At 39.9% G+C, this 26,790-nt stretch overlaps 1 protein-coding gene across 1 annotated transcript in view; it reads right to left on the reverse strand.

Moving 5' to 3' along the window:
* Positions 1–4,966: 4,966 nt before the first annotated feature.
* CCDC192 (coiled-coil domain containing 192) overlaps positions 4,967–26,790 on the reverse strand; it is a 211,368-nt gene continuing 189,544 nt past the window's right edge. The window contains exon 7 of the mRNA XM_080678754.1: positions 4,967–5,296. Within this exon, the coding sequence (XP_080534880.1) occupies positions 5,010–5,296 (287 nt within the window). The 3' untranslated portion in view covers positions 4,967–5,009. The remainder of the gene's footprint in view (positions 5,297–26,790) is intronic.

The following is a 26,790-nucleotide window of genomic DNA, read 5'->3' on the forward strand; positions in this document are numbered from 1 at the left end:
CTCACTGGCTTCATGCCAGGAGTCTTGGTTCTGAGACCCTTCTGTCCTCTGCTGATGTTGAGTCCCTTATCTTCCTAGTCAGCTTGGTCCCCTCAGATCTGCTGCTTGGTTTTATCCAAGCCACACATGGGGATGGGACTCTTAGCAGGGCCTGGGACCCTGGGCCTCAGAATTCATCTGCCTCATGTTCCATGTGGGTGATCCCACTGAGGGCCTGCTACACCCCAAAAGCAATAACTGATGGCTAGTAAATGCTGGTCCCTAACAAGATTATAAGGCATCCACTGTAGCTGCTTCTCTCTTTCACTATAATCATATCAACTTAATTGAAATAGAAGCTAATCAATAAGGTACACCTTTTACTATAAGGTCAAAGATTATATTATCAGCTTTTCCTTTTAATTAGAACTCACTGTTGTCATGGTTTGGACCTCATATGACAAAAAACTTGTTCTGGACTCCTTCTTTCTCTTCCTTTTTGCTTTTGTTTTTTACCTGTGATTTCATTCTATGAAAAAGGTGACATCAGATAATAAACTCTTGGCAAATATGACTTGTGACATTTAGGAAAATGGATTTAAGAGAATTATTAGACCGTATGCTGTATGATTTTTGCATCTAAGAACAAAGGATGGGGTATTATTGAATTTGAGCAGTAAGAGTCATTAAAACACACACACACACACACACACACACACACACAAATGCAAACCTCATAGATGAAAATGGTCATTTTGCCACGGGCTCATGTTATTGGAAATGTATTGAGTATCTGACTCCAGATGGTCAATTTCTCTGGGAAGCTGGGAATAAGAACTGTTTTTGGTTTTGTTTTATTTCATAAAAGTCCCAGTTTCATTAGGAATGAGAAATCTCATGGCCAGCTCTGTCTGTTGCTGTGAATTTTGAGTGTACTAGTACTTTTATTTTAAAAAAGGTTATTTCCTATTTGAACTTGATTCTCCTCTATTAGTAAAAAAGCTCTCCTGTGTCTGGGAAATCTATGAAATATATTTTTTTCTTCGGGAAATCTTAAGAAAAGATTTTATTGTAATAGCAGGGGAAAATTATACTAATAATTCTTTACAATTTATTATTTTTTGTTTTTTGTCTGATTTTTTCAAATTACGAGAGCCAGACTTTTTGAATCTCAGACTTTTGATTTTCTGAGTCCTTCAAAAGTGTTTTCTTATATCTTTTGGAACTGTCTCTGCTATCCCTATACTTGATAATTGTTAAGTAAATATTATTTTAACTTAGGCCTGCAACATTCATCAACACTTCTCTATTGTCGCATTAAAGGAAAAATTCTTTACTTCAGTGTAAAGTAAAAACAAATAATTGTGTTTTGGAATAAGCACAGCAGTTTAGGATATAATTATAACTTGACTGAATCATTCTTTCCCAGAAATGCATTTAGGCATAAAGTATTAGAATTTCTTTGCTTCTGCTAAACTTTGCTCCCCCACCCCCTGCTTCCAGATTTCTGGGCATTTTTTCTTCAATGACTTGCTTTTCTGCTAAACTTTAACAAGTGTGTTCTTATGATTTCAGCTTACCATGTACATAATAGTGAAACTAAGTTGTTAACTCCAACATTTATTTAAATTAGTTAGAAATATCATCCATTCAATTTAACTTTCTGAGAAAAGTTAATGACTAGTAAAAAAGGAAGATTAAAATTATGCATATATTTATTTAAATGTTTTGAGAATATTAGAGAATGGCTTAAGTTACTTGTTAAATATTTTTCTGGATTTCCTAGTTATTTTCAAACCAGATAACCTGATAATTTGTCAAATTTTCATTAAGAAATAGGTTCATCATTATGCTAATTGCTTTGTGCTGTTTATACCAGGTATTTTAAAGATCAGTAGACCATTTCAACAACCCAGATTATTCCTGAGAAAATGAAATTTAAACACACACACACACACACACACACACACACACACACACACATTTAAATTAATTTCAGAGAAGAACGAAGAGAGAGATTGAAACATCAATGATGAGAGAGAATCATCATTGACTGGCTGTCTCCTGCAAGCCCCCTACTGGGGATTGAGCCTGTAACTGGGGCATGTGCCCTGAGCAGGAATCAAACTGTGACCCCCTGATTCATAGGATGATGCTCAATCACTGAGCTACACTGGCCAGGTGAGAAAATGAGATTTGGACTTATAGTATGGGCTATAATCTGATTTTTAGTTTGTCTGAATCAGGCCTATAGAACAATTGGAAGCTTACTCTTCAAATCCCTGGGGGGAAATGGTAGAAAATAAAAATAAACTTTGGGGGCATACAATGACATAAAAGTTCCACTGGGAATGTGAAATTTTTTACTTAGAAATGCATTAGAGTCCAGTAACACTGTTTCTTTCCACCCCCATACCTCAATAAAAACTGGATATTTAAAGAATTCTTATTACCAAGGTGTCACTAATAGAGATTAGTATATTCATTGTTGGGCCAAATCTCCTTCCCACTTCTGATTTGGAGATAACCTAGACCTCAGTCAAGATCAGCTTCTTGTAAAGATAACTCTGCAGGGTAATATGACCCTGGAGGCTTTCTTCTTCATTGGCTGGTCCTTGCCTATTGAGAGATGACAGGCTCATTTAATTATTAACAGCAGTTTCAGCTCTGCCTGTTATTTTATCTCTGCTGCTTTCCTGCTGAGGGCCAGCCAGGGCATGAGCCAGGGGAAATTGATCTAGAAGTTACCATCACCCTGTCTGGGAAGTAATAGGATTTTCTTTTTCTCTCCCTCTCTTTCCATTTAGCTCACTCTCAATATTTCATGGGATTGAGACAATCTTTGGTAAAATAAAGTGATGGAGCCTTGATTATCATAACATATCAAAATGGCAGAGATGATAGTTTGTCTTGGAGACAGTCCACTCTTAACAGAGATTTAAAGCTTTCACATAGTAAGGACATGCCAACCTTCGGCCTCACCATGGTGTTAGAAGCAATAGGCAAACCTTTAGGCCTGGAACTGGGAGAAAGGAGATCATAGAATTTAAGGAGATAAAAAGGAGGAACCAGAGAGAAGGGATCTCTGAAGTGGATTCTGTAGGGGTCAAAGTAGATTCCATGGAAAAGCGCTTTGAGTCACTTTTGGGGCGAGGTATGTACTCATGATCTGGAAGTTGCACATTGGTTCCATTTCTGATGATGGACTGTGCCTATGCATACTTGCAGACATTTCAGGTGAAACTCTGAGGTTATAAACAAATATAGGCAGATTCTAGGTTTGTATGAAAACAGAACTTACTGGTCAAACTGATGTTTGCTTGTTTGTTTAAGTGAAACTCTAGAGTCAATGTTGCAAAACTATTTTGAGTCCCAAACTCAATTACATCCTTAAGAAAAAAGGTCAAGTTTAGAAACTTTGTTTTGCAGATAGTCAGGATACGTAGTAATCAGATTAGAAACTAGTTAAATATGGTAGAAGACTCCTCACCCTGGATTGCAAGGAATGGTTCTCCTTGGGCGGGGGGGGGGGGGGGGGGGGGGGGGGGGGGGGAGGGCGGGGGTGGAGAATAGTCTTTCAATCTGGGAGCAAATGAGTGACAGCTTTGCTTGAAGCCAGCCCTAAACCAATGTGTTTTAAAAGGTAATTCTTGTGTGTGTGTGTGTGTGTGTGTGTGTGTGTGTGTGTGTGTGTGTGTGTGTAGGAAAGATAAATGGTGATGGAAAAAAAGAGAAAAGAATTAAAAAATAAAAATAAAATGTAATTCCTGAAATACACTCATCAGGAATGCCACAGGTGTTTGTTAAAATGCATACTCCCAGGCTGTACACATAAGCCCAGGATTATGCATTCTTACAGATCACCCATGCTTATAAATTTGAGAACCTCTAATAAAAGCTGTGCTAATCAGGTTTACCCACAGTCACCCACCACATTCTCTTCTCCATTTCCCATCTTTCATTACAATAAGGAGACTCTTGTGTTTCTATGAACTCCTGAATGATAAAAGTTGTGACACTCATGTTTGCTGTGTTTTTTTCTAGCATCTATTGTTATGCCTGGTAGATAGAAGAGTTTTAATGAGTATTTGTTGAACTGGTGGAATTAAATAGAGAGGTAGTAATACAGTCAGAATAATGGAAGAGCTAGAGCTTTAGTCTAAGTCATGCTGAATTAGGACAGTAAGAATTAGGTACCAAAGTCTTCCTTAAAATTAGTGCCTAACTGCTCCTTTTGGATGAAAAATAGTTCATTTGAGGGGGATACGTGGAGAAGAAATATGACTCATTCTATTCCACTGATTACAAGGTAGCTTTCCTTTGCCCATCCTCTATTTTCCCTGATATTATTTTGTGCTGTTCACAACTTCTTGGTACAATCAGAACAGAGCACTATATTTTGTTCTGCTCTTGTCTTGTTCCTAAGGGAAAAATCAGTGTTTTTGTGTTTTCCGAAGGAGATGCTGTCCCAGGACACTTTTCCCAAAGGACTGCAGCTCTGATTCATCCATCCATTCTTTCTTTCGATTGCTTTGGTTTTATTTCATTTCTACCCTTGCTAAGTGTTAATAAAACTCTGAATGCTGTAAACAAATACATTCTAGAGGACAAGAAAGGATAGACCTCCTGGCCATTTGTTTGAAGCTTGCCCTCCATGACACTGTCTGTTCACAATTGAGCTGTATACTAAAATGGGATTGGTGGCACCCCTCCCTTGCAGTGTGACAAACCTCTCATAAGAGGATGATGTTAAGTTCTTTGACTCTGTCTAGTTTTGTGGTTTTTCCCTCTCCCACTGTTACCAGAAATGCCTGAAAATGTAGTATGGATTACATGACTACTGTTGCCTACAGGGAAACATTCAGTGTTTGCTTCTGAATACTTTTTTTTTTTTGTTTTCTTCCAATATGAACATTATAAGATGTACTAAAACCCATGAATTTGAACTTGAGCTTGCCAATGAGGAGTCTCCTTGGGTTCTGGACTTGACCTTAATAACAATAAACTTTTATTTACTTTACTGGGAATCTTTACATATCCTTATCAGAGACCACAGAAATAATGCTATTATTAAATAAATTTGGGGCTTCTTGTACACGTTCTGGAGAGTCCTGGACCCCTTGGGCAGGATGAGCCCCCCGCTCGGCTTCCAGCTGCTGAATCTTCCTTTCCTTTTCCTCTAAAACTTCTTCCAGCTGAGTTATCTTCTCAGTCTGAAGGGAAATCTGGGTTGACAACTCCATAATCAGGCTCATTCTTCTATCACCTTCTTCCACAGGCGGGAGACTGCCACAGTACTCTTCCGGTGAGTTGTCTTCTAAAACAAACAGGAAAAGGAAAGTCTGAGCAGTTTTAATTGAATTTCCCAGAACTCAAAGAGAGGGAAGATGAAAAGCTTCTTTTCTCACGTTCTTAAAAGACAACACAGATGTTGCATCATCTGGTCAAAGATACTGAGAATAGAATCTGGATCCCACTGAGGGGGAGAGATCCTGGGTGCTCATGAAAAAAGAACTTGGAAGCCCCAGGAGAGGGAGCAGACTCAGTCTTTGCCAACTCTTTCTGATGCGCATTTAACTCCCAATTAACCCTGGGAATGGGTGGTCCTTGAAAATCCAATCTAAAAACAAAAGCCCTCCCAAGTTGCATGTTATCCCTTTCTCTAAAACTTTCACAAAAGCTACATTCAAGTAGAAATATGCTTCAATTTGAATTTTAATTCAGTGGGGGTGGGGGTGGGGGGGGGGAGGGGAGAAGGTCATTGTCCCTTCTAGAAGAAGTGGTAATGAGAAAAGACTATAGTTTCGTTAACGTTGGCAGAGCCTAATTTGAGTTGATCTAGAAAAACTCTATTAGCATGGGATCTCTCATAGAGATTCGTTTCTTTTAGGTCTGAAGTCTTCTGAGCATTTCTTAATGAAAATCACAAATACTTCCTGGATATAAAAACTTATCCTTTATCAATTTCTATCATTTTAACTCCTCAGATAAGGATAAAGCCCTGAGTAAGGAGGGAAAGGCTCCAACAAATAGGTGAAAGATTAGTGGCCGGCAGCAGGAAATCCTTGAAAAGAAATCTCACTAGACCAAAAAATTTAGCTGCTGAAAGCAAACCTCATCCCATTAGACTTTAGCAACATCTTCTTTAACACTCTAATCCTGAAATTTCCAAAAACCATTAAAATTATTTCTTGCGTTAAATAAAAAGGCAGATTTCAGCGATAGGAAGAGACAACAACATTTGGGTACAATTGTAGGAATAATAGAACCAGTAATATGTTGATGAATCTGATGGTCTTGATAGCTAGTTGTTATAGTAGAAGGTTCAGCATTCACTCAATCCCCAGCGAGAACAAACCCCACAGCTGCACTTCTAATTGAGAATAAAAAAGCCTGCTGAGACAGCTTAGCTGTGGTAGTCATGAAGGCAGGTAATCACCCATTTCTCAGCAAATAGGACTAATTTGAAGTCATCACTTTCCTGAGGGAGCCCAAGGTGAAAGCTTGTGCACCGAATTACACAGTGGGCAGGGTGCTTTTGGCCTCATAAAACTGATGGGAGGAGAGATCAGACTGTTTCTGCTCCTAGAAATTATTATTAGCAATGTACTAGCTTTCAAGGAATCACGGAGAAATTTTTGTTCTGAACATTTGAAATTCTAAAAATAATATTTAAGAAATATATATTTTTTCTTTTATTACCTTTCTTTAAAAGCCATGAAAAAATCTCAGATCTCAAAGGAGCATTTAGTTTGTTGCCTCTGCAATAGGCCTGTGCTTTCATGCCCAGATGGGAGTCCATATGGCAACAGGCCAGGGCCTCACCTTTCCTTTTACCTGTCAGGGCTGTGCTGTCCAATACGATAGCCGCTAATCAGGTATGGCCATTAACCAATTGAATGTGGCTAGTCTGAATTGAGATATGCTATAATTGAGATGCACATTTGATTGAAAAGACTTAGTTTAGCTTGGCCAGTGTGGCCCAGTGGTTAAGCATCAACCTATGGACCAGGAGGTCATGGTTCCATTATAGGTTGGGGCACATGTCGGGTTGTGGCTCTATCCCCTGTATGAGGCATGGAGGAGGCAGCCAATCAATGATTCTCTTTCATCATTGATGTTTCTATCTCTCTCTCTCCCTCTCCCTTCCTCTCTGAAATTAATTTTAAAAAATACATTTTAAAAAAGACTTAGTTTTAAAAAATGTGAAATATCTCATTAAATTTTAAGGATCGTGTTAAAATGATAATATTTGGGATCTATTGTGTTAAAATACATTTCAAAGTTTAATTTCACTCATTTGTTTTTACTTTTTTAAAAACGTGGCTACTAAAAAATTTAAAATATTATTTGTGGCTCATCATTTTTCTATTGAATAGCGACTGGACTAGAGTTTCTTTTTATTTTCATTAAACAATTTTTTTCAATTACTGTTTACATTCATATTATTTTGTATTAATTTCAGGTGTATAGCATAGTGGTTAGGTAATCATGTACTAATCACTATGTTCCCCCTGATATTTCCAGTACCCACTTGGCACCATACATAGTTATTACAATATTATTGACTAGATTCCCTATCCTGTACATTACATCCACAAGAATATTTTGTAATTACCAATTGGTGCTTCTCAATCCCTTCACCTTTTGCATCCAGAGTTTCTTTTTGGACGAGTACTCTCTGAGGCCCAGGTGAATGTGTTCCTTGTACATGGCTCTAGTTAATGTGTACAATTGTTCTTTGGGAGGGATGTGGACTGGTCCTCAACCCTTAGCACATACATAGATGGCCTTTCTGTTACCCCAGAGGGTAGAGGCATGGAAAATTGGGCTTGGGGGAATGGGTTTTTGTGTTACAGTGAATTTCAACAGGAGAGAAAAGAAAAGAGAAAAGGAGAGAGAACCAAAATGGTGGCAGAATAGAAAGACGTGTCCTGAGCCTTGTCCCAGAGCAGATAGAAAGAGCAGCTGAGGGTTACATGAGGAGTGTCTGTTGGAGAGTTAAGGGACAGCTATACTCCAGGAGAAGTTGGGGAACTGCTGGATGGGGTTCCCCTGACCGGGCAGCCCCCACTGCTGCTGGGTTCCCTCCCAGAGCCACCGGCTTGGACGTGGAGACAGCGCCATCTTGAAGGGGAAAGTGGATGTTATTGGAAACCTGAAAATCTACAACTGCGGCACCCACCAAACAGCTGCGAACCCCAGAACACTGGTCCCCAATTGGCACAAACACGCAGATTCAGAGGGGCTCTACACTCCACCATGGAAAGGTCAGATTTCGCCTGGGATAAGGTGAGGTCTCTGGTCCCGGCAGGACAGAGAAATGTGCACACTGTGGAAGCTGGAGGACTGGGGGAAGTCTGAGCCTAGAAAAATCCGTGGCTGTTGGGGCTGGCGTGATCCGTGAATGTGGAAGGGGGTCCTCAGAGCTGCTAACAGAGGGGATCTCTAAAAAGCAACCCATTTTGATCTGATGCAGAAGGACAGTCTAAAAACTCTGGGAGTGTGCCAGCTGTTTGGACACAAGGGGTAAAAGGAGATTGCACAGGCTTAGGAGCAAACCCGGAGTTCGCACACTCGCGCTTTCTTCTCTTTGAATTCTTGTTTCTGATTACTGAGCCCAATACATAGGATCACCCAGTTGGGGACACCCTAGGAGACTGCTGGGGAAAGTTGTGTTTCTGGAACCTGGAGATCAGAGCAGGGAGTGACCGTCAGAGAACCAGCTCTGGGGCAGCCCACTCCCACAAACCGGTACTGAGTGCCATAGGGAAAGCAGGATCTAAAGCAGAGGCTACAAAGGACCCATAGAACCGGAAGTCAACCCAGAAACACTGCCATCCAGGGGCTGAATCACAAATTGACTCCTGTGTAATCACAAATTAAGGAATATAAGAAAGTAAGACACACAGCCTGCTTAAAAATCAGGACTGGCTTACAACACTGAGGAGCAGTGGAACACAGGGAACGGCAATACTGTCCTGACTGGGAAACAGGTGTGCCAAACAGAACAATAGAGGAAGTGAATGACCTTCACTACTGCACATTTTATTTTTAATTTTTTTAATTATTTTTTTTCTTTTTATCTTTTACTTAAGAAACTATTTTTTTTCTTTTTTCCTCACTTGATCTTACCTTTTTAATTATTACATTTTTATTTTCAATCAGTATTGTTACTACTACTATTTTACCTTTTTTAAAAAAAAGTGTCATTTTATTTTCTCTTTATTTGACTTTGAGATTAGTGTTCTACATTCTATTTTCATCTTTCCTTTAGCATCATTCTACTCTATCTCAACTCTATTTTATGCCATCACTCTCTTCCTAAATTTTGCCCTTTTGTTGTCCTGTTTCTCTTACCCTTTTCCTGCCTTAGATTTTCCCTATTCTTTCTTTTTACCCCCTGTTAAAATATCACCCTACTTACATATCTAATTTCCAATCCCCTGCTCTGAGTTCATACACACCTCTCTCTTCTCTGTCTTCACTATCCAAAAATTGTTTTTCTCTCTGTCCTTTTGTTGTTGTTTACTCTAATGTTGATTACATCATTTTTTATGCTTGTTTGTGAGATTCTTTTGCTTATTCTTTTTTGTTTTGTTTTCTTGTTTGCTTTGTTTTTGTTTGTTTTTTTGCATCTGTTTTTCCTCGCTTTGCTTGATATTAATTGTTGTTTGTAGTTTGTATTCATCTCCAGGTACTTGTTGCTGGCATTTGCTGGGATTAGTGGCTGTTCTATTGGAGTTTTCCCCCCATATATACAGTTTGTTCCCCTTTTCTTCTTATTCTCTTTCTTTTCTCTCTTACTTTTTTTTTCTTTTTCCAAATTTCATTTTGGCACTCCTTTTTTTTTTCTCTCTCTCTTCTTCTTTCTCTCCTATTCCCTAATTTGCCTTTCTCTGGTGGTCACCTTTATTTGGGGTTATTAATATTGTGAATACATTTCTGTTCAGTGCCTTGTATGTGGTACTTGGTTGTGTTCTATTTTGTGCCTTTAAATCAACACAGGCAAGAGAGAACTACATAACCAGACACCCGGAGAAGCAGAGACCATGGGGAGACAAAGACACAGCCTGCATATGAAAGAAAAGCAGGCATCACCAGAAAAGGAAGTAAATGAAATTGAGGCAAGCAACCTGTCAGAGAAAGAATTCAGAGAAATGGTCATAAGGTGGCTGAAAAGAATGGAAGACAAATTTGACAATATGAGTAAGAACCAAGTCGAAATGAAGAAGAACCAAGAAGAAAAGAAAAATGACATTGCTGCTGTAAAGAACTCAACAGAAAGCATCAAGAGTAGACTAGAAGAAGCAGAGGACCGCATCAGTGAGCTAGAAGACAAGGTAGGGAAAAATACCCAAGTAGAGCAGCTTCTAGAAAAAAAAATTAAAAAGCAGGAGGAGAGCCTAAGGGAACTTTGAGACAACACGAAACAAAACAACATCTGCATAATAGGAGTCACAGAAGGAGAGGAAATGGAGCAAGGAATAGAAAACCTGTTTGAAGAAATAATGACAGAAAACTTCCCTGATATAGAGAAGAAAAAACCCATACAAATCCAAGAAGCTCACAGAGTCCCAAGCGAAATGAACCCCAAAAGACTGACGCCAAGGCACATTATAATTAAATTGGCAAACACCAACAACAAAGTAAGAATCTTAAAAGCGGCCAGAGAGAGACAGAAAGTTACCTACAAAGGAACCCCTATCAGACTAGCAACTGATTTCTCAACAGAAACTCATCAGGCCAGAAGGGAATGAAATGAAATATATAAAGTCATGCAAAGGAAGGGTCTGAATCCAAGAATACTGTACCCAGCAAGGCTATCAATCAAAATTGAAGGTGAAATCAGGAGCTTCACAGACAAAAAAGGACTAAGGGAATTTATTACCACCAAACCAACAATGCAAGAAATGCTAAAAGGTCTGCTGTAAAAAAAAGAAATAGGAAGCGAAGAAGGAACACAGGGGTAAAGAATAAAAATGGTGACAAGTAAGTAACTATCAATAATAACTTTAAATGTAAATGGATTAAATGCCCTAATCAAAAGACATAGGGTAATGGATTGGATTAGAAAACACAACCCATATATTTGCTGTCTACAAGAAACCCACATCAGAAAAAAAGACGCACACAGACTGGGGGTAAAGGGATGGAAAAAGGTTTTTCAGGCAAATGGAAATGAAAAAAAAAGCTGAGGTAGCAATACTTATATCTGACAAATTAGATCTCAAAGTGAAGGACATAACAAGAGATAAGGAAGGCCACTTCATAATATTAAAGGGAGCAATCCAACAAGAAGAAATAACTCTGGTAAACATATATGCCCCCAAATACATAAAAAAAACTCCTGGAGGATATCAAAGGAGAAATTGACAGCAATAAAATCATAGTAGGTGACTTTAATACCCCACTATCACCATCGGACAAATCCTCTAAACAAAAAATCAGCAAAGAAACATCAATCCTAAATGACTCACTAGACCAGATGGAATTAATTGATATCTTCAGAACATTTCACTCCAAAGCCATACATTCTTCCATACATTCTTCTCAAGTGCACATGGGTCATTTTCAAAGATAGACCACATGTTGGGTCATAGGCAAAGTCTCTTCAAATTCAAGAAGATAGAAATCATATCAAGCATCTTCTCAGATCACAGTGGCATAAAACTGGAAATCAATTACAATAAAAACAATCCAAAAAAATCAAACACATGGAGACTAAACAGCATTCTATTAAACAATGACTGGGTTACCAGAGAGATCAAGGAAGAAATAAAAAACATCATGGCAACAAATGACAAAACAGCAATCCAAAATCTATGGGACACAGCGAAAGCAGTCTTGAGAGGGAAGTTCATAGCTCTACGAGCCTACTGCAAAAACAAGAAACAATGGAAATAAATTACCTAACCCTACAACTCAAAGAGTTAGAAAGAGAGCAACAAGAAAAGCCCAGTGTAAGCAGAAGGAAGGAAATAATAAAAATCAGAGCGGAGATAAACGACGTTGAAACAAACAAACAAACAAACAAACAAAAAAAACAATACAAAAGATCAACAAAACCAAGAGCTGGTTCTTTAAAAGGATAAACAAGATTGATGAACCTCTAGCCAGGCTCACCAAGAAGCAAAGAGAGAGGACCCAAATAAACAAAATCAGAAATCAAAGAGGTGAAATAACAACAGACCCCCTGAAATACAAAGGATTGTTAAAAAATACTATGAATAACTCTATTCCAACAAACTGGACAACCTGGAGGAAATGGACATATTCCTAGAAAAATATAACCTTCCAAAACTCAATCAGGAAGAATCTAAACATCTCAATAGGCCAATAACTATGGAAGAAATTGAAGCAGTCATCAAAAAGCTTCCAGCAAACAAAAGCCCAGGGCCAGAGGGCTTCACAGGGGAGTTTTACCAAACATTCAAGGAAGAACTAAAACCTATCCTCTTCAGACTATTCCAAAAAATTCAAGAGGAAGGAACACTTCGAAGCTCATTCTTTGAAGTCAGCATCATCCTAATACCAAAGCCAGATAAAGACAGCACAATGAAAGAGGATTACAGGCCAATATCCCTCATGAACATAGATGCCAAAATCCTCAACAAAATTCAAGCAAATCGGATCCAGCACTACATCAGAAAGATCATACACCATGACCAAATAAGATTTATCCCAGGAATGCAAGGATGGTACAATATCCGCAAATCAATAAACATGATACATCACATAAACAAACTGAGAGATAAAAATCACATAGTCATATCAATTGATGCAGAAAAAGCATTTGACAAACTACAACACCCTTTCTTGATAAAAACTCTCAACAAGGTGGGAATAGAAGAATCATACCTCAACATAATAAAAGCTATATATGATAAACCCACAGCTAACATCATACTCAATGGGCAAAAACTAAAACCATTTCCCCTAAGAACAGGAACAAGACAGGGATGCCCACTCTCATCACTCTTGTTCGACATAGTACTGGAAGTATTAGCCATTTCAATTAGACAAGAAGAAAAAATAAAAGGCATCCAAATTGGAAAAGAAGAAGTAAAACTGTCCTTATTTGCAGATGACATGATATTGTACATAAAAAACCCAAAAGTCTCCATCAAAAACTAATAGACTTAATAAATGAATTTGGCAATGTAGCAGGATACAAAATTAACGCCAAGAAATCTATGGCATTTCTATACACCAATAGTGAACGTACAGAAAGAGAGACTTAAAAAGCAATCCCATTTACCATTGCACCAAAAAAATTAAGATACCTAGGAATAAACTTAACTAAGGAGGTAAAAGACCTATTCGTGGAAAACTACATGACACTGAAAAAAGAGATAGAGGAAGACATACAGATGGAAGAACATACTGTATTCATGGATTGGTAGAATCAACATCTTCAAAATGTCCATACTACCCAAAGCAATCTATAAATTCAATGCAATTCCCATTAAAACACCAACGGCATATTTCACAGACCTAGAATGAACCTTCAAAAAAATTCATCTGGAATAAAAAGAGACCCCGAATAGCCACAGCAATCCTGAGAAAGAACAACAAAGTTGGGGGATCTCAATACCAGATATCAAGCTGTATTACAAAGCCACTGTTCTTAAAACAGCCTGGTACTGGCACAAGAACAGACATATAGATCAACTGAATAGAATAGAGAACCCAGAAATTGACCCAAACCACTATGCCCAATTAATATTTGATAAAGGAGGCATGAACATACAATGGAGTCAAGACAGTCTATTCAACAAATGGTGTTGGGAAAATTGGACAGATACATGCAAAAAAATGAAACTAGATCACCAACTTACACCATACACAAAAATAAACTCAAAATGGATAAAGGACTTAAACACAAGACGGGAAACCATAAAAATACTAGAGGAATCCACAGGCAGAAAAATCTCAGACATATGCTGAAGGAACTTCTTCACTGATACTGCCCCTAGGGCAATGGAAACTAAAGAGAAAATAAACAAATGGGACTACATCAAAATAAAAAGCTTTTGCACAGCAAAGGAAACCATCAATAAAACAACAAGAAAGCCCACTGCATGGGAGAACATATTTGCCAATGATATCAACAATAAGGGTTTAATCTACAATATTTACAGAGAACTCATACGACTTAACAAAAAGAAGATAACCCAATAAAAAATGGGCAACTTATCTAAATAGACACTTTTCGAAAGAAGACAGAAGGAAGGCCAGGAGACATATGAAAACCTGCTCAAAGTCACTAATCATCAGAGAGATGCAAATCAAAACATCAATGCGGTACCATCTTACACCTGTCAGAATGGCTATCGTCAACAAATCAACAAAAGACAAGTGTTGGCGAGGATGCGGAGAAAAAGGAACTCTTTTGCACTGCTGGTGGGAATGCAGACTGGTGCAGCCACTGTGGAGAACAGTATGGAGTTTCCTCAAAAAACTAAAAATGGAACTCCCATTTGACCCAGTGATCCCACTTCTAGGAATATATCCCAAGAAACTAGAAACACGAATCAGAAAGGATATATGCACCCCTATGTTCATAGCAGCACAATTCACCATAGCTAATATTTGGAAATAGCCTAAATGCCTATCAGCAGATGAGTAGATTAAAAAACTGTGGTATATCTACACAATGGAATACTATGCTGCAGTAAAAAAGAAGGAGTTCCTACCATTTGCAACAACATGGATGGAGATGGAGAGTATTATGTTAAGTGAAATAAGCCAGGCAGAGAAAGATAAATACCACATGATCTCACTCATTTGTGGAATATAATGAATGGCATAGACTGATGAACAAGAACAGAACCAGAGACTGAGAAACGTTGATCAGAACCTCAAACCTCAGTGAAGGAGGGGGTCGGTGGGAGTAGGGGGGAGAGATCAACCAAGGGACTTGTGTGCATGCATATGAGCCTAATCAATGGACACAGACAACAGGTGGGTGCGGCATGAGTGGGGGGTGGGGGTAATGGGGGAATAAGGACACATATGTATAAAAATAATAAAATAAAAAATAATAAAAAATAGAAAAGAAATTGTGAGGTAACCAGAAAAAAAGAAAAGAAAAGAGAAAAGATGGGAGTGGCAGCAAGAGGCAATGGGAAGATGCTAAGGAAAGGGATATCAGGCAGGATGGGGAAACCTGGGCCCCAGTGAGGCTTAGAAATTGAGGGGTGCATCAGGAGCCTCTTGACTTGTATGGGCTGTCACCTTCACTCTGACCTCTCCTTCAATCTTTTCTTTTTTAAAATACGTTTTTTTTAAATTAATTTTTTAGAGAGAGAGGAAGGAAGAGGGATAGAGAGAAAGAAACATCTATGATTGGCTGCCTCCTGCACGCACCCCTACTGGAGTTGAAGCCCGCAACCCGGGCATGTGCCCTAACCAGGAATCAAATCGGTGACCTCTTGGTTCCTGGGTCAACTCTCAACCACTGAGCCATACCGGCCAGGCTCCTCCAAACTTTTTTTTCCCCAGTTTCCCCCTTCCTTTCAGAAAAAGTTATCTCTACCAATTGGCACAATGAAGAAAGGGTTTACTGTTACTCCAGAAGGCAACCTGGTCAAAAGGGTAGAAAAGTTTGCAATGTAGGTAGAATAGTTTGTTCACCTAATTCTAATGATAAAGGGGCAAAAATGCAGCAGGTGGCATTCCATAGGCATTGTTGTCAGTAGGTCTACATTTCTGTCTCTGCCCTCCCAGAAGAGAGTAGTAGAGAAAGAGAGGCCGGGTGTCTTGGTCAGCTCAGGCTTCCATAACAAAATACCATAGACTGGGGTACTTAATCAACAGAAATTTGTTTTGTCAGAGTTCTAGAGGCTGGATGTCCAAGATCATAGTTCCAGCATAATTGAGTTCTGGTGAAAACTCCCTTACTGGTGTGCAGATAGCCACCTTTCTGTGTGTCCTCACCTGGTAGAGAGAGAAACCACAAGCTCTTTGATGTTTCTTCTTATAGGGGCACTAATCTTAGTAAGAGAGCCTCATCCTCCGGACCTCATTTAAACCTAATTAATTCCCAAAGGCACCAATTCCTTCTACTACTACATGGGGGGTTAGGGATACAACACATGAATATGGGGGTGGCGCATTCAGACTGTAGCACAGGGTGAAGACAGTTGGAACAGGAGTAGAGAAGGAATGTGAAGGTAAGAAAAGGAGAGATGGCATGAGGCCTTTGATTCCTGCTGCACTGTTTTTATGTATTAAATGAAAATGATGTGATAAGTTAAAGAATATATACACCAAAAAAGCAATTTCTCATAACAAGTGTATTTTACTACTAAATAACCTCTTTACACACAAAACAAAAAATATTTTTGTCTGTTTCTAAGCACATTACAAATATCAAAAGTGTTCTAAGCTCTTCAACAAAGTGGGGGACTCCAGGAGTCTTATATCATATTTGTATTGGAAATGACCCAAGGCCACAGTTTTCCAGACTCTACCACTAACCTTCTCATGACTTGCTATCTCCTAGTTGAGTCTCCCTAATCTGGAAGGGATGTGTGACCCTAAGGTCCTGGCAGTGTTACATGCATGTCTCCAAATCTCAAACACCTGTGGTCTCCTAGGCTTTCCCTAGCATCTCAGGTAGCCTTGCCAAGGCCATGGCTAACCTGAACTGTGAGGTTTTGTCATCTGAGCAGATAATCTTAGGTGTAACCCATACCAGAGGCTCAAGGAGAACCAGAGACAAGAGAAATTCTTCTCATCTGTCAGAGAGAGGGGGCAAATCTGATTAGCCACAGTCAGAATATGAACTCATTAAAATTACTACTGTTGTGGAGGTTTTCACAAGCACACACCATTTTTCATGAATTCTTCTCTTTCTGCCTCCAAGAGTGAGAATGAGGGCTTTCGGGCATAGCAAAGAGGAGATAGGAGAAGGGGTGATGTAGTTGCACAGGTTTAGAAAGGTTCAGAAAAAAGATAGATAATTGAACCCTCTGCCCACAGCTGGGCCAGGCTATGCTTAGTTCTGTAATGTCAGCCTTGAAAGAAAAAAGGCCCAGAAGAAATTGTGACATTTACCTTTGACCATTTCCAACTTCTCATTCTTCATACTCTCAATACTCTTAGCAAAGTTCCACGTGAGAATTCTGTCAAAATGACTAAATAGTTCATAGCAGAACAAATTATAGTTTAAGGAGTATCTTAGACACAGAATTGGAATGTGCATTTTGTGAGCGATGTGGTCCCACCTGTTTAGGAGTTTTTTCTACAACATCCCCAGCTGATTATTTTCTAAGTGAGATGCTCTCAGACACTGGTGTCCCTCCAGCTCTTCAGAGGTCATCTGCCAATTGGAATCAATGAATAAAATTTGTGTTTTGTCATCAAGCAGCTCCCCACTGTTACTGAGATATCCGACAGGTGTGGAAGGCTGGGAGGGACATAGGGGAGGAAAGCCGGCTACAACTTGCTAATTTGAGAAAGGAGATGTGGTGGAGAGGCAGGTCCAAGAACCTATGGTACCTGAAAGCGTTGCCTGGGGAATCCAGGAAGTTAATAGTTCTGTGTAAACAGTGATACAGTGCTGACGGGTGGCCCAGCGAATGGTTGGAGAACTTTTTTTAGATTTTCCTAAATATTTCTAAAAAGGGTGTTCCCCATTTGATCCCTTCCTTGAACAGAGAAATGTTGATCTAGTTTCTGATTCAAATATCTCTAGCAATGGGAAGCACACATGTTCCCCGTTGGGTCTCAAGTATCCTCCATGGTCATCTTCTTTCATTTATTCAGTAATTGGACACAGGGGCACATAGAGAATGAATCAGATGCGATGGCTCCTACAGTCACAGTTGTGCAGGGAAGAGGCAACACTGAGTTAGGCCCCACAGGACATTTAGGATTTAGCCTAAACAAACACCTCTGCTGGGTACTCACTTGTGAACCCTTACTTTTCTCTCTGCCTTTCAAGCTAATGACCAAGGCTGCCAACTATTTACTCAAGAAGAAAGACTCTTAAGGGTGAGGTGATTAAATACCTCATTCTGCCAAAGCCACCCAGGTTTACTGTTTGGCCTGAAAGACTATGTCAGCTTCCTCCTCTGTGCAAATGCCCATCACTCTGACTCATCTACATGTTGGTTTTGAAAGCTGTGTGTATTTCTCAGTAACCACAAGGGAGTCCAGTTTCAACTATTGTCATACTTGGACTTGAAAACTGGCACATCCTTGTCAAGACATTCCTCTCACTGTTTGCACAAAAAACAAAATGACAATAAAATCCTTCCTAGTTTTCTATCCTTCTCTAGACTTTTACAGTGAACACTTGAGAATGGTAATTCTCTGGAATAAATGATTCACTTAGTTTTTGCACAAATATTTTACTTCTTGGAAATTAGATTAGTTTTACTTCTTGAAGATTTCTCTACCTTCCCCCTTCAGTGTTCTTATTTGTATAGAGACCAGTCTCTCTAGTGGCAAATGATTGAGTTGGAAGGGTTTTCTGATGTCTTTCCACTAATGCTGCAAACACTTAAAATACATCTGAAGTTGGCAGGTGTTTGTGGATTTGGGAAAAATAAGCAGCATTATAAGAACAGATTTGACTGGCAAATAAGTATGGTCAGTTAAAAGGATTAAAATACAGTGTGATATTTGCTAGGAATTTTCCATATGTATTACAAAACTTTCCATTTCATAATGATAGCCATTCTTTTTGTTGTTGTTGTTAATCCTCACCTGAGGATATTTTTTCCGTTGATTTTTTTAGAGAGAGTGGGAGGGAAGAAAGGAGGGAGGAAAGAGAGAAAGAGAGACAGACAGACTGACAGAGAGAAACATAGATGTGAGAGAGACCTATTGATTAGTTTCCTCCCGCACACACCCCAACTGGGGCAGTGTGGATTGAATCTACAATCCAGGTACTTGCCCTTGACCAGGAATTGAACCTGTGACTCTTCGGTGTGTGGGGCGATGCTCTGACCACTGAGCAACACTGACCAGAGCTGATAACCATTCATATTACAGGATTATGCTTTAGAGGAAAAATTTGAAGTGCAGTGGCAGACTGGAGCAAATATATATTTTCACCTAGAAACAGCCCAACAGCTCCATATCTAAATGCTTAAGATTATCTGTTTTAATAAGTGCTTTGGAGGGGACAAGATACTTATTTGCAACAATGATGGAAAGGCTGCAGCCCTAATTACATGGAGTAGTTAGTTTCTCTGGGAGCAATGAGATCAGAGAGCTTATAGAACACCATGCAAAAACACTTGGGGAAAAACAAGAAGCGCAAGAGAGACTGTAGGAAGCACTTGTTGCCTCAAGTTCATAGGGCCTCAAACAGATGCTGATGCTGTGCCCTCACCTGTCCCCAGAACCAGCACAAGGGGTCTGACTGATGTGGATGCTTTGAGGACTTGTTTGGTGTTTGGAGACCGGGGAGGAAGATAATCACTCACCTGTAACTGCTAGCATCACTCTGGTGGTGGCAAAATGCTCTCATGGTAGGATGTGTGGGAGCTAAGCAGATGGAGGGAACTGCAGACTCCTGGCCTCCTTCCTATGTCACTCTGAGGCATATGTTAATTCTCTTGCCCAGCACATGTAGTTAAAGTATTGCAGTTGCTTCGTGTCTGGCCACCCTACTTCTGTTATTGCCCCTTCAGTCTGGTTGCACCTCTGCATGGACAGGTTTCATTCAAATATATGTTGGGTCTTGACACTCTAGTGTCCAAAATCCTCTACTGATTTTTCATCTCCAGCAAGACTAAAAACCCAAGTGCTTACCCTGCAAGGTCCTATATGATTCTCCACCACCCCCTGCCCCCCGCCCCCCTTTACCTCTCCGACACCTCTCCTATTCCTCCTCTCCTCATTCATTCTGCTACATCCCCACTGTCCTCAGCCCTAACAGACCAGGTGTGTTCCTACCCCAGGGCCTTCGTATTTGCTATTTCCTCTGCCTGGATAATTGTACCCCTGATACATACATGGTTAGCTCTCAATTCCTTCAGGTCCTTCCTTTCCAAAGTAACCTTCACACAGTGAAACCCTTCCTTGGCCATCTAGCCTACAACTTCAACCTGACTCCGATTGCTAAACATGTCAAATCCCTGTTTCCTGGTTTGTTTTCACTGACATGCTATTTCTGAATACTCTGTATTTTATTTTTCCCTTGTTGGTAGTCTCTCACCCCACACTAGGGTGAAAGCTCCATGAGGGCAGAGCTTTTTGTCATTTTAAAAAAATGTATTTTTTATTGATTTCAGAGAAGAAGAAAGAGGGAGAGAGAGATAGAAACATCAATGATGTGAGAGAATCATTGATCGGCTGCCTTCTGCACGCCCCCTACTGGGAATCAAGCCTGCAACCTGGACATGTGACCTTGATCAAAATCAAACCCAGGACCCTTCAGCCAGGAGGCTGACGCTCTATCCACTGAGCCAAACCAGCTAGGACTATTGTCGTTTTTTAAGTGAATAAATGAATGAAAGTTAAGTGCATATATGATAGCAATGGCTGGCCCAAAGGTTTTAATTGGTGTATCATTAGTTTGGTTCCTACATTTCTGCACCAGGCACATATTTTTTTTTTCACACACAGTTTTTCATAACTGCATATTTTTTCCAGATAATAAGTACAACATTGCACTTAACAACTCTGAGTTTAAGTTTTTTTTTAAATTAAAAAAATGGAAAAGTTAGAATAGATCTCTCACAGATCAGACTTAGATTCTATGAGCTAGAAAAATGGTTCTCCAAGCTGGCAGCTGAAAGCTTCATTTATGTGGAAAATCAGGCCTCGCTGCTGAAATTCTGCTGAGTGAATCCAGGAGGGTGTCTGGGAATCTATATCTTTACGAAGCTCTCCAGGTAATTCTGATGATCAGCCAGGTTTTTGCAGTTTAATTTCTGCTGACCTGTAACAAGGCATGATGAACTAAGCTTTTGGCCAAATCCTAAAAGGTAAGCCAGAAATCTCCCAGGCAAGTCTCTTCTTGATAAGACTGCCATCCCCACCGTGAGAGTAGAGAGAGCACCTCTAATACACTCCTTGTGCCTCTGCCCTGTCACCTGACATGGCTCAGCCTGTAAATGTTACTCGCTGACCAAATGCATCCATGGTCCTTCTGGCATCCACTCCTCCTCTCATTAGCTTAAAGCTCAGCAGCACCTTGTCAGTTCTAACTTCCGGAATTATTTCCGGAATATCCAGAGAAAATGAGGAATGCTTTAGGGTTTGTTTCTGTTTTGGCTTCTGTTTCTGTTTCCCAGGGAAGGGATGGACACCTTTCCTCATGAGTGGTCTGGAGAGAAGTCTCTCTTCCTAATCACAAGGAGTGGCTGGGGAAGGGAGAGATCACGCCTTCGGGTGGAAGCACAGTGACTCCCCAGCTTCCATGAGGCTAACAGCTACCTCTGCCACACAGGGAGAAAGAGAATCCCTTTCGGCGGCTCTGAATCAAGGGTTTTCTGCCTGGAGCATGCTAGAATCAGCTACTGTGTCCAAGAGGACTGATAAGAACATTATCACAGAAGGCTGTGTGAAATCTTGGCAGTAGTGCAGGAGTCAGGGAGAGGCATTTGTGTGGAAAAGTGAGCGAGGATGCTTAAAAAGGAATATAAGTAAATGAATATAGGCTTGTATATGGAACAGTGGCCACACACTGCCTGCTGGGCAGATTGCAGTGCTGTTTTCCACCTTCTATCTTCACCACTGGGGTGAAATGTTTTACTCGGGTGAGGGTAGAACAGCACAGGGTAACTTGGCCTAATAGCTCCCTTTCTGGGCAGGGTTCCTTCCCAACCCCTCCAGGGTCTTGGATCACATCAGGTTATTCTACAGGAGTTCTTTGACAAGGTTGAGAAATGGCACAAACACTGTTATAACAATTCACCTGAGGTATGGCAAGAGAAAAACCAATCTAAGCAGAAGAAAGGTGTTTTTTTTGTTTGTTTGTTTTGTTTTGTTTTTTTTGGGGGGGGGGGCAGCTCTTCTACCTTTTCCTTTTAGCTGGACTTGAAGTCCGCTTTGAATAGAATGATGAATGAGCCCAATGACTGACAGCCTGGCAGAGGCCAACAAGGTAAAAGTGGATCCTGATAGGAGAATAGGAAATTCAAGAGAGAGAGAGAGAGAGAGAGAGAGAGAGAGAGAGAGAGAGAGAGAGAGAGAGAGAGAGAGAGACCTAAGAGATTGTGAGAAAGGAAGGAAAAGAAGAGAATAGATGAGGACTGTTTCTATGCTTATCTGACTTGGGATCAATACAGACTCAGGTCAATCAGAGGAATATGAGTAGAGGTTATGTAATATTATGTGGACTGCATGTTGAGCATCTAACAGTGAGACTTTTCCCTGCTTTTCTTCCTGATGCACAGATAAAATGAGAAATGCCAATTTAGTTTATTTGTATTAATTTTCAAAAGATGTCACAGTTTCTGTGTTGTGTGGCATTGAGAAATAAAATGATCCTCTAGTAATAGTAGTATTGTCAGGGTTAGTTATTTTTTGATAATGACAATGAAAATTGGTTGTTCTGTGTGCATGTGTGCTGAAAGATGGGATAAAGGATTCATCATTTTTGTTGATCAGGATTTGCTTGTTTAAACTATGCAAGGGAACGTGTTTTGTGAAGAGGGGTAACAAGTCATTTTGATTTTGCTGACTTGACACTGCTCTTAAATGTTCCTGACGACAGAACACTTGGGTACACTCATTTTTGTGTGCAAAATTTTGAGTGACATGGACAACTAAACCTCACAATACATGGCTCCCTCTCTTCCTTAAATCTTTCTCATTTTCTTCCTTTTGAGTAGCTTTAGGACAATAGTGATAGCAACATTGAATTTTATGAGTTCCCCAGATAGAGTGCTAGGTCTAGAGTAGACTCACTACTGCTTGGCTGGAGTTAAGGAGTCAGTGCATAAGATGTAATAAATTGCAAATAATACTGTAGTGAAAAAGACTTTCTCCTTCACCAAACTTTAATCTGGCTCCTCTGAGCCTTGTCTTGACCAATCCTCAAGAGCCCAGTTGTAGCAAGAACCTTGCTAAGTCATTTTAGAGAGAATCCCCCATCCTTGGTATCTGGTCATTCTCAATATCTGATGCAATTTCTCATCTTCCACTAACCCTTCAGGTGATACCTGATCATTGTGGCCCACCTTCCTTCTCCTCTTAGCCATCTTCTATCTGTGCATCCCACCACTTTGCTCTTTGGCTACAAATCCCCACTTTTCCTTGTTATATTCAGAGTTGAGCCAACCTCTCTTCCCTAATGTGATAGTCTATCCCATTAGTCCTGAATATAGTCATCCTTACCGTTTTAACAAGGGTCAGAACGATGTTTTTTTTAAAAATAGCAGCTGAAGGATCACAAGAATTTATTTGGGTTGTTCATTTATTTTGCCCTGGAACATTTAAAATGATGAAATCAACTCCTGCTAAGTGGGATCTTCACATCACCCAGAACAAATTCTCCATCATTTGAGAATGATCTTGCTGAAATTCATTACCGACATTTTTACTTATGTAAAACATCAAGTAGTGGAAACTCTTAAGGCTCCATCCATAATTCTCAGCAAACTTGTCAGAGTACTTGAGAAATAGGGAGGTTTGGAAAGCAGGATCATCTTGAACGACCTCTGAATATTTGTCACTGTTGACAGGTCCCTTTAAAACACCCTTCCCTTCACTTCTGTAATATGACACTCTTCCTCCAAACTTTATGACTACTCCTATGGTCTCATTTTGTGGGCTCCTTCTCAGAGCAATTACTATATGGAGATCCCTATATTCCTGCTCTTAAACTTATTTCTTTCTCTCCATAGGTAATTTCAGTAGCTCCTGTGGCCTTGGTTGCAAACTATTTGTGTGAATGAGGCCCACACTTACCACCCTAGGTTAGATCTGAGCTCTGGACTCTGCACCACTCCAATGATATATCTCATAAACATCTCAGATGCAATATGTACAAGACTGGACTCATTATCTAACTTCCAAAATTGATCTCCTTCCAGTGTTCACTAGCTGAGTAAAATGGCATCATCGTGCATCTATGTGCTAACATCATATCTGAGATTTACATTAGATTCCTCCTTTGCTCTTCCATCCATCTTATTACAGAGTCCTGTTGATTTAAACTCCTAACTTTATCTAATAGGATCCACACCCATTAGGTTAGGCTCCTGCAAAATCCTTCACCTCTGTGCTTTGTAATTCTCATTCAAAAATTACATTCTTAATCTTTCTAGGGTACTATTGTTGTTGTTGTTAATCCTCACCTGAGGATTTTTTTTTTTCAATTGATTTTTAGAGAGAGTGGAATGAAGGGAAGGGGGGAAAGAGTGAGAGAAAGAGAAACATCCATGTGAGAGACACATTGTTTGGTTGCCTCCTGCACATGTCCTGACCAGGGTCAGGGATCAAACTGAAGCCCAGGTATGTGTGCTTGACCCGGAATCAAACCCAAGACCCTCAGTGTGTGGGCTTATGCTCTAACCACTGAGAAAACTGGCCAGGGCTGGGGTACTATTTTATTAAGGACTTTCTCAAACTCCATTATTTCCTCCCAGCTTTAGTCACATTATAAAAATAGTAATTTGTCATAAGAAACTAACAAGCTGGTGAGGACCACTTATCAGATAACACAAATGGGCTTTAGAGTGGCCCACTTGAGTGCTTGGACATTCATTGAGCACTTGGACATACAGGGTTCAATTCAGAAGAGATCAAGAGGAAGTAGGTTGTAGAGAAGGAGACATAAAAGTGGATTAAGTGCATGAGAAGAAATAGCAGAGTCAAAGTGGGTAAAAAAGCATCAAAGTGGGAGGGCCCTTGCACACTTGACAGAAATCGCTCACAGAAACCAACACTGCTTATCAATGTTACCTCCTCTATAGGTAATCATATCTAACTTGTTTTTTTTTTAATTAACTCTTTCCCTTTTATTTTGTGCAACTTGCTGTTACTTTAAACTTTATAGTAATAAGACAACAGTAAAAACTGACTCAGAAATGGATGAGGGCCAGGGATGTCTCTGCTACGTTGCTAAATGGGCAGCATAAAAATGCCCTGTTCTTGAGGACAGCCTATGGAACATAGTCCTTTCAATTCCTCCTCCCAGTGGAATGCCATTCCAATTTTATCAGTTGATTACATATTTTTTGAAATTTCAACATGTAATTCAAAAGATAATTCAAAAGTGATGGAGAAATTTCCTAAGAGGGAACGCAAACAAGCTTTTCTTTATGTAGAAAATCTTCTAATATTTGGTACAAGCATTAATTTTGATAGATGGTTTCCCATTAGTTACATACTTGACCACATAAATTATATGCCTCAAGAACATTGTTAAAGCTAATATTAAAGAAGTTATTTTCTGGTTGAGCTTAAATCTAATGCACTTTAGAGAAGCATATAATATTGTCTAGGACAGCGGTTGCCAACCAGTGGTCCGTGGACCACTGATGGTCTGTGAGGTCTGAAAGGTTGGCAACTGTTGGTCTAGGAGATTAAGTACAATATTCAGCAAAAGGCTTCCAGGCTTATACTGGGAAGTTTCATTGTATGTATTTTGAACATATTATACAAAAAAATGAGAAAAAATATTTATAATTTTAGAGTTGTCAAAGAACTTCTATAACTATGGTTTTCCTTTTTCTATAGCCCCCCCCCCCCCTTGTAATCTATATATATAAAAGCCTAAGTGACTGTTATGACTGGAACGACAGGTCGGCTAGTTGCTATGATGCGCTCTGAGCACCAGGGGGCAGACACTCAATGCAGGAGCTGCCCCCTGGTGGTCAGTGTGCTCCCCAGTGGCCAGCTGGGGAGGAGAGCCAACCTCCCACGGCCTCTCCTCCCCAGCTGGACCCCCTGATGGCCCTGATCGCCGGCCAGGCCAAGGGACCCCACCTGTGCATGAATTCATGCACTGGGCCTCTAGTTATAATCATAAAACAAGAGATAAAGAGTGGAAGAAAGGGAAGTGAGGAAAGAAATGAATACTTACAGAGCTCCTACTTTATGACATTTTACTAAGAATTTGTTTAGCAATCACACCAAAGCAGAGTAAATGTTTACATCATATATCTATTATTATGACCAATAGTACCCAAATTCTTACATAAGAGTGGGTCTGGCCTGGCCAACTTGGCTCAGTGGTTGAGCATGGTTGAGCATTGATCTTTGAACCAGGAGGTCATGGTTCGATTCCCAGTCAGGGCACATGCCCTGGTTGTGGACTTGATCCCCAGTAGGGGGAGTGCAGGAGGCAGCCAATCAATGATTCTTTCTCATCATTGATGTTTCTATATCTCTCTCCCTCTCCCTTCCTCTCTGAAATCAATAAAAATGTATTTTTTTAAAAAAAAACAGTGGGTCTGAAATGTGTAGGCTGCTTTTCAACTTCATACCACCCCCTCCCTAGTGTCAGATATCCATGTAAGCCCATGTAATTTTTGTTGCATCAATATTCAACTGGTTTTGGGTTATAGCATATCCATGGGGGTCATATTCTAAGTATTTCTCAATTGTTTATGAAATATTCCTGAATAAAACAACAGGTTAGGTGTCTCATTCTTTTTTGTTTCTAACCATTATTAATTTCTGAACTAGAAAATGCTAAGGTAATAGGAATCTTAAGAATTGGCAGCAGGATTACCATTAAGACTTGTGGGCATTTGTTCTGGCTACTTTCCAAGATGATCCTCCCAGTGTCTTCTGGTTCTAGCCACCTGGATAAACAAAGGCTTAGGGACACATTAATTTTCAGCAGGCCAAGGTTTCAGTTTTGTCTTTGGTTTAAGATATAGGAATTGTTTA

This window comes from Plecotus auritus, assembly GCF_963455305.1.
Source record: "Plecotus auritus genome assembly, chromosome: 7".
NCBI lineage: Eukaryota > Metazoa > Chordata > Mammalia > Chiroptera > Vespertilionidae > Plecotus > Plecotus auritus.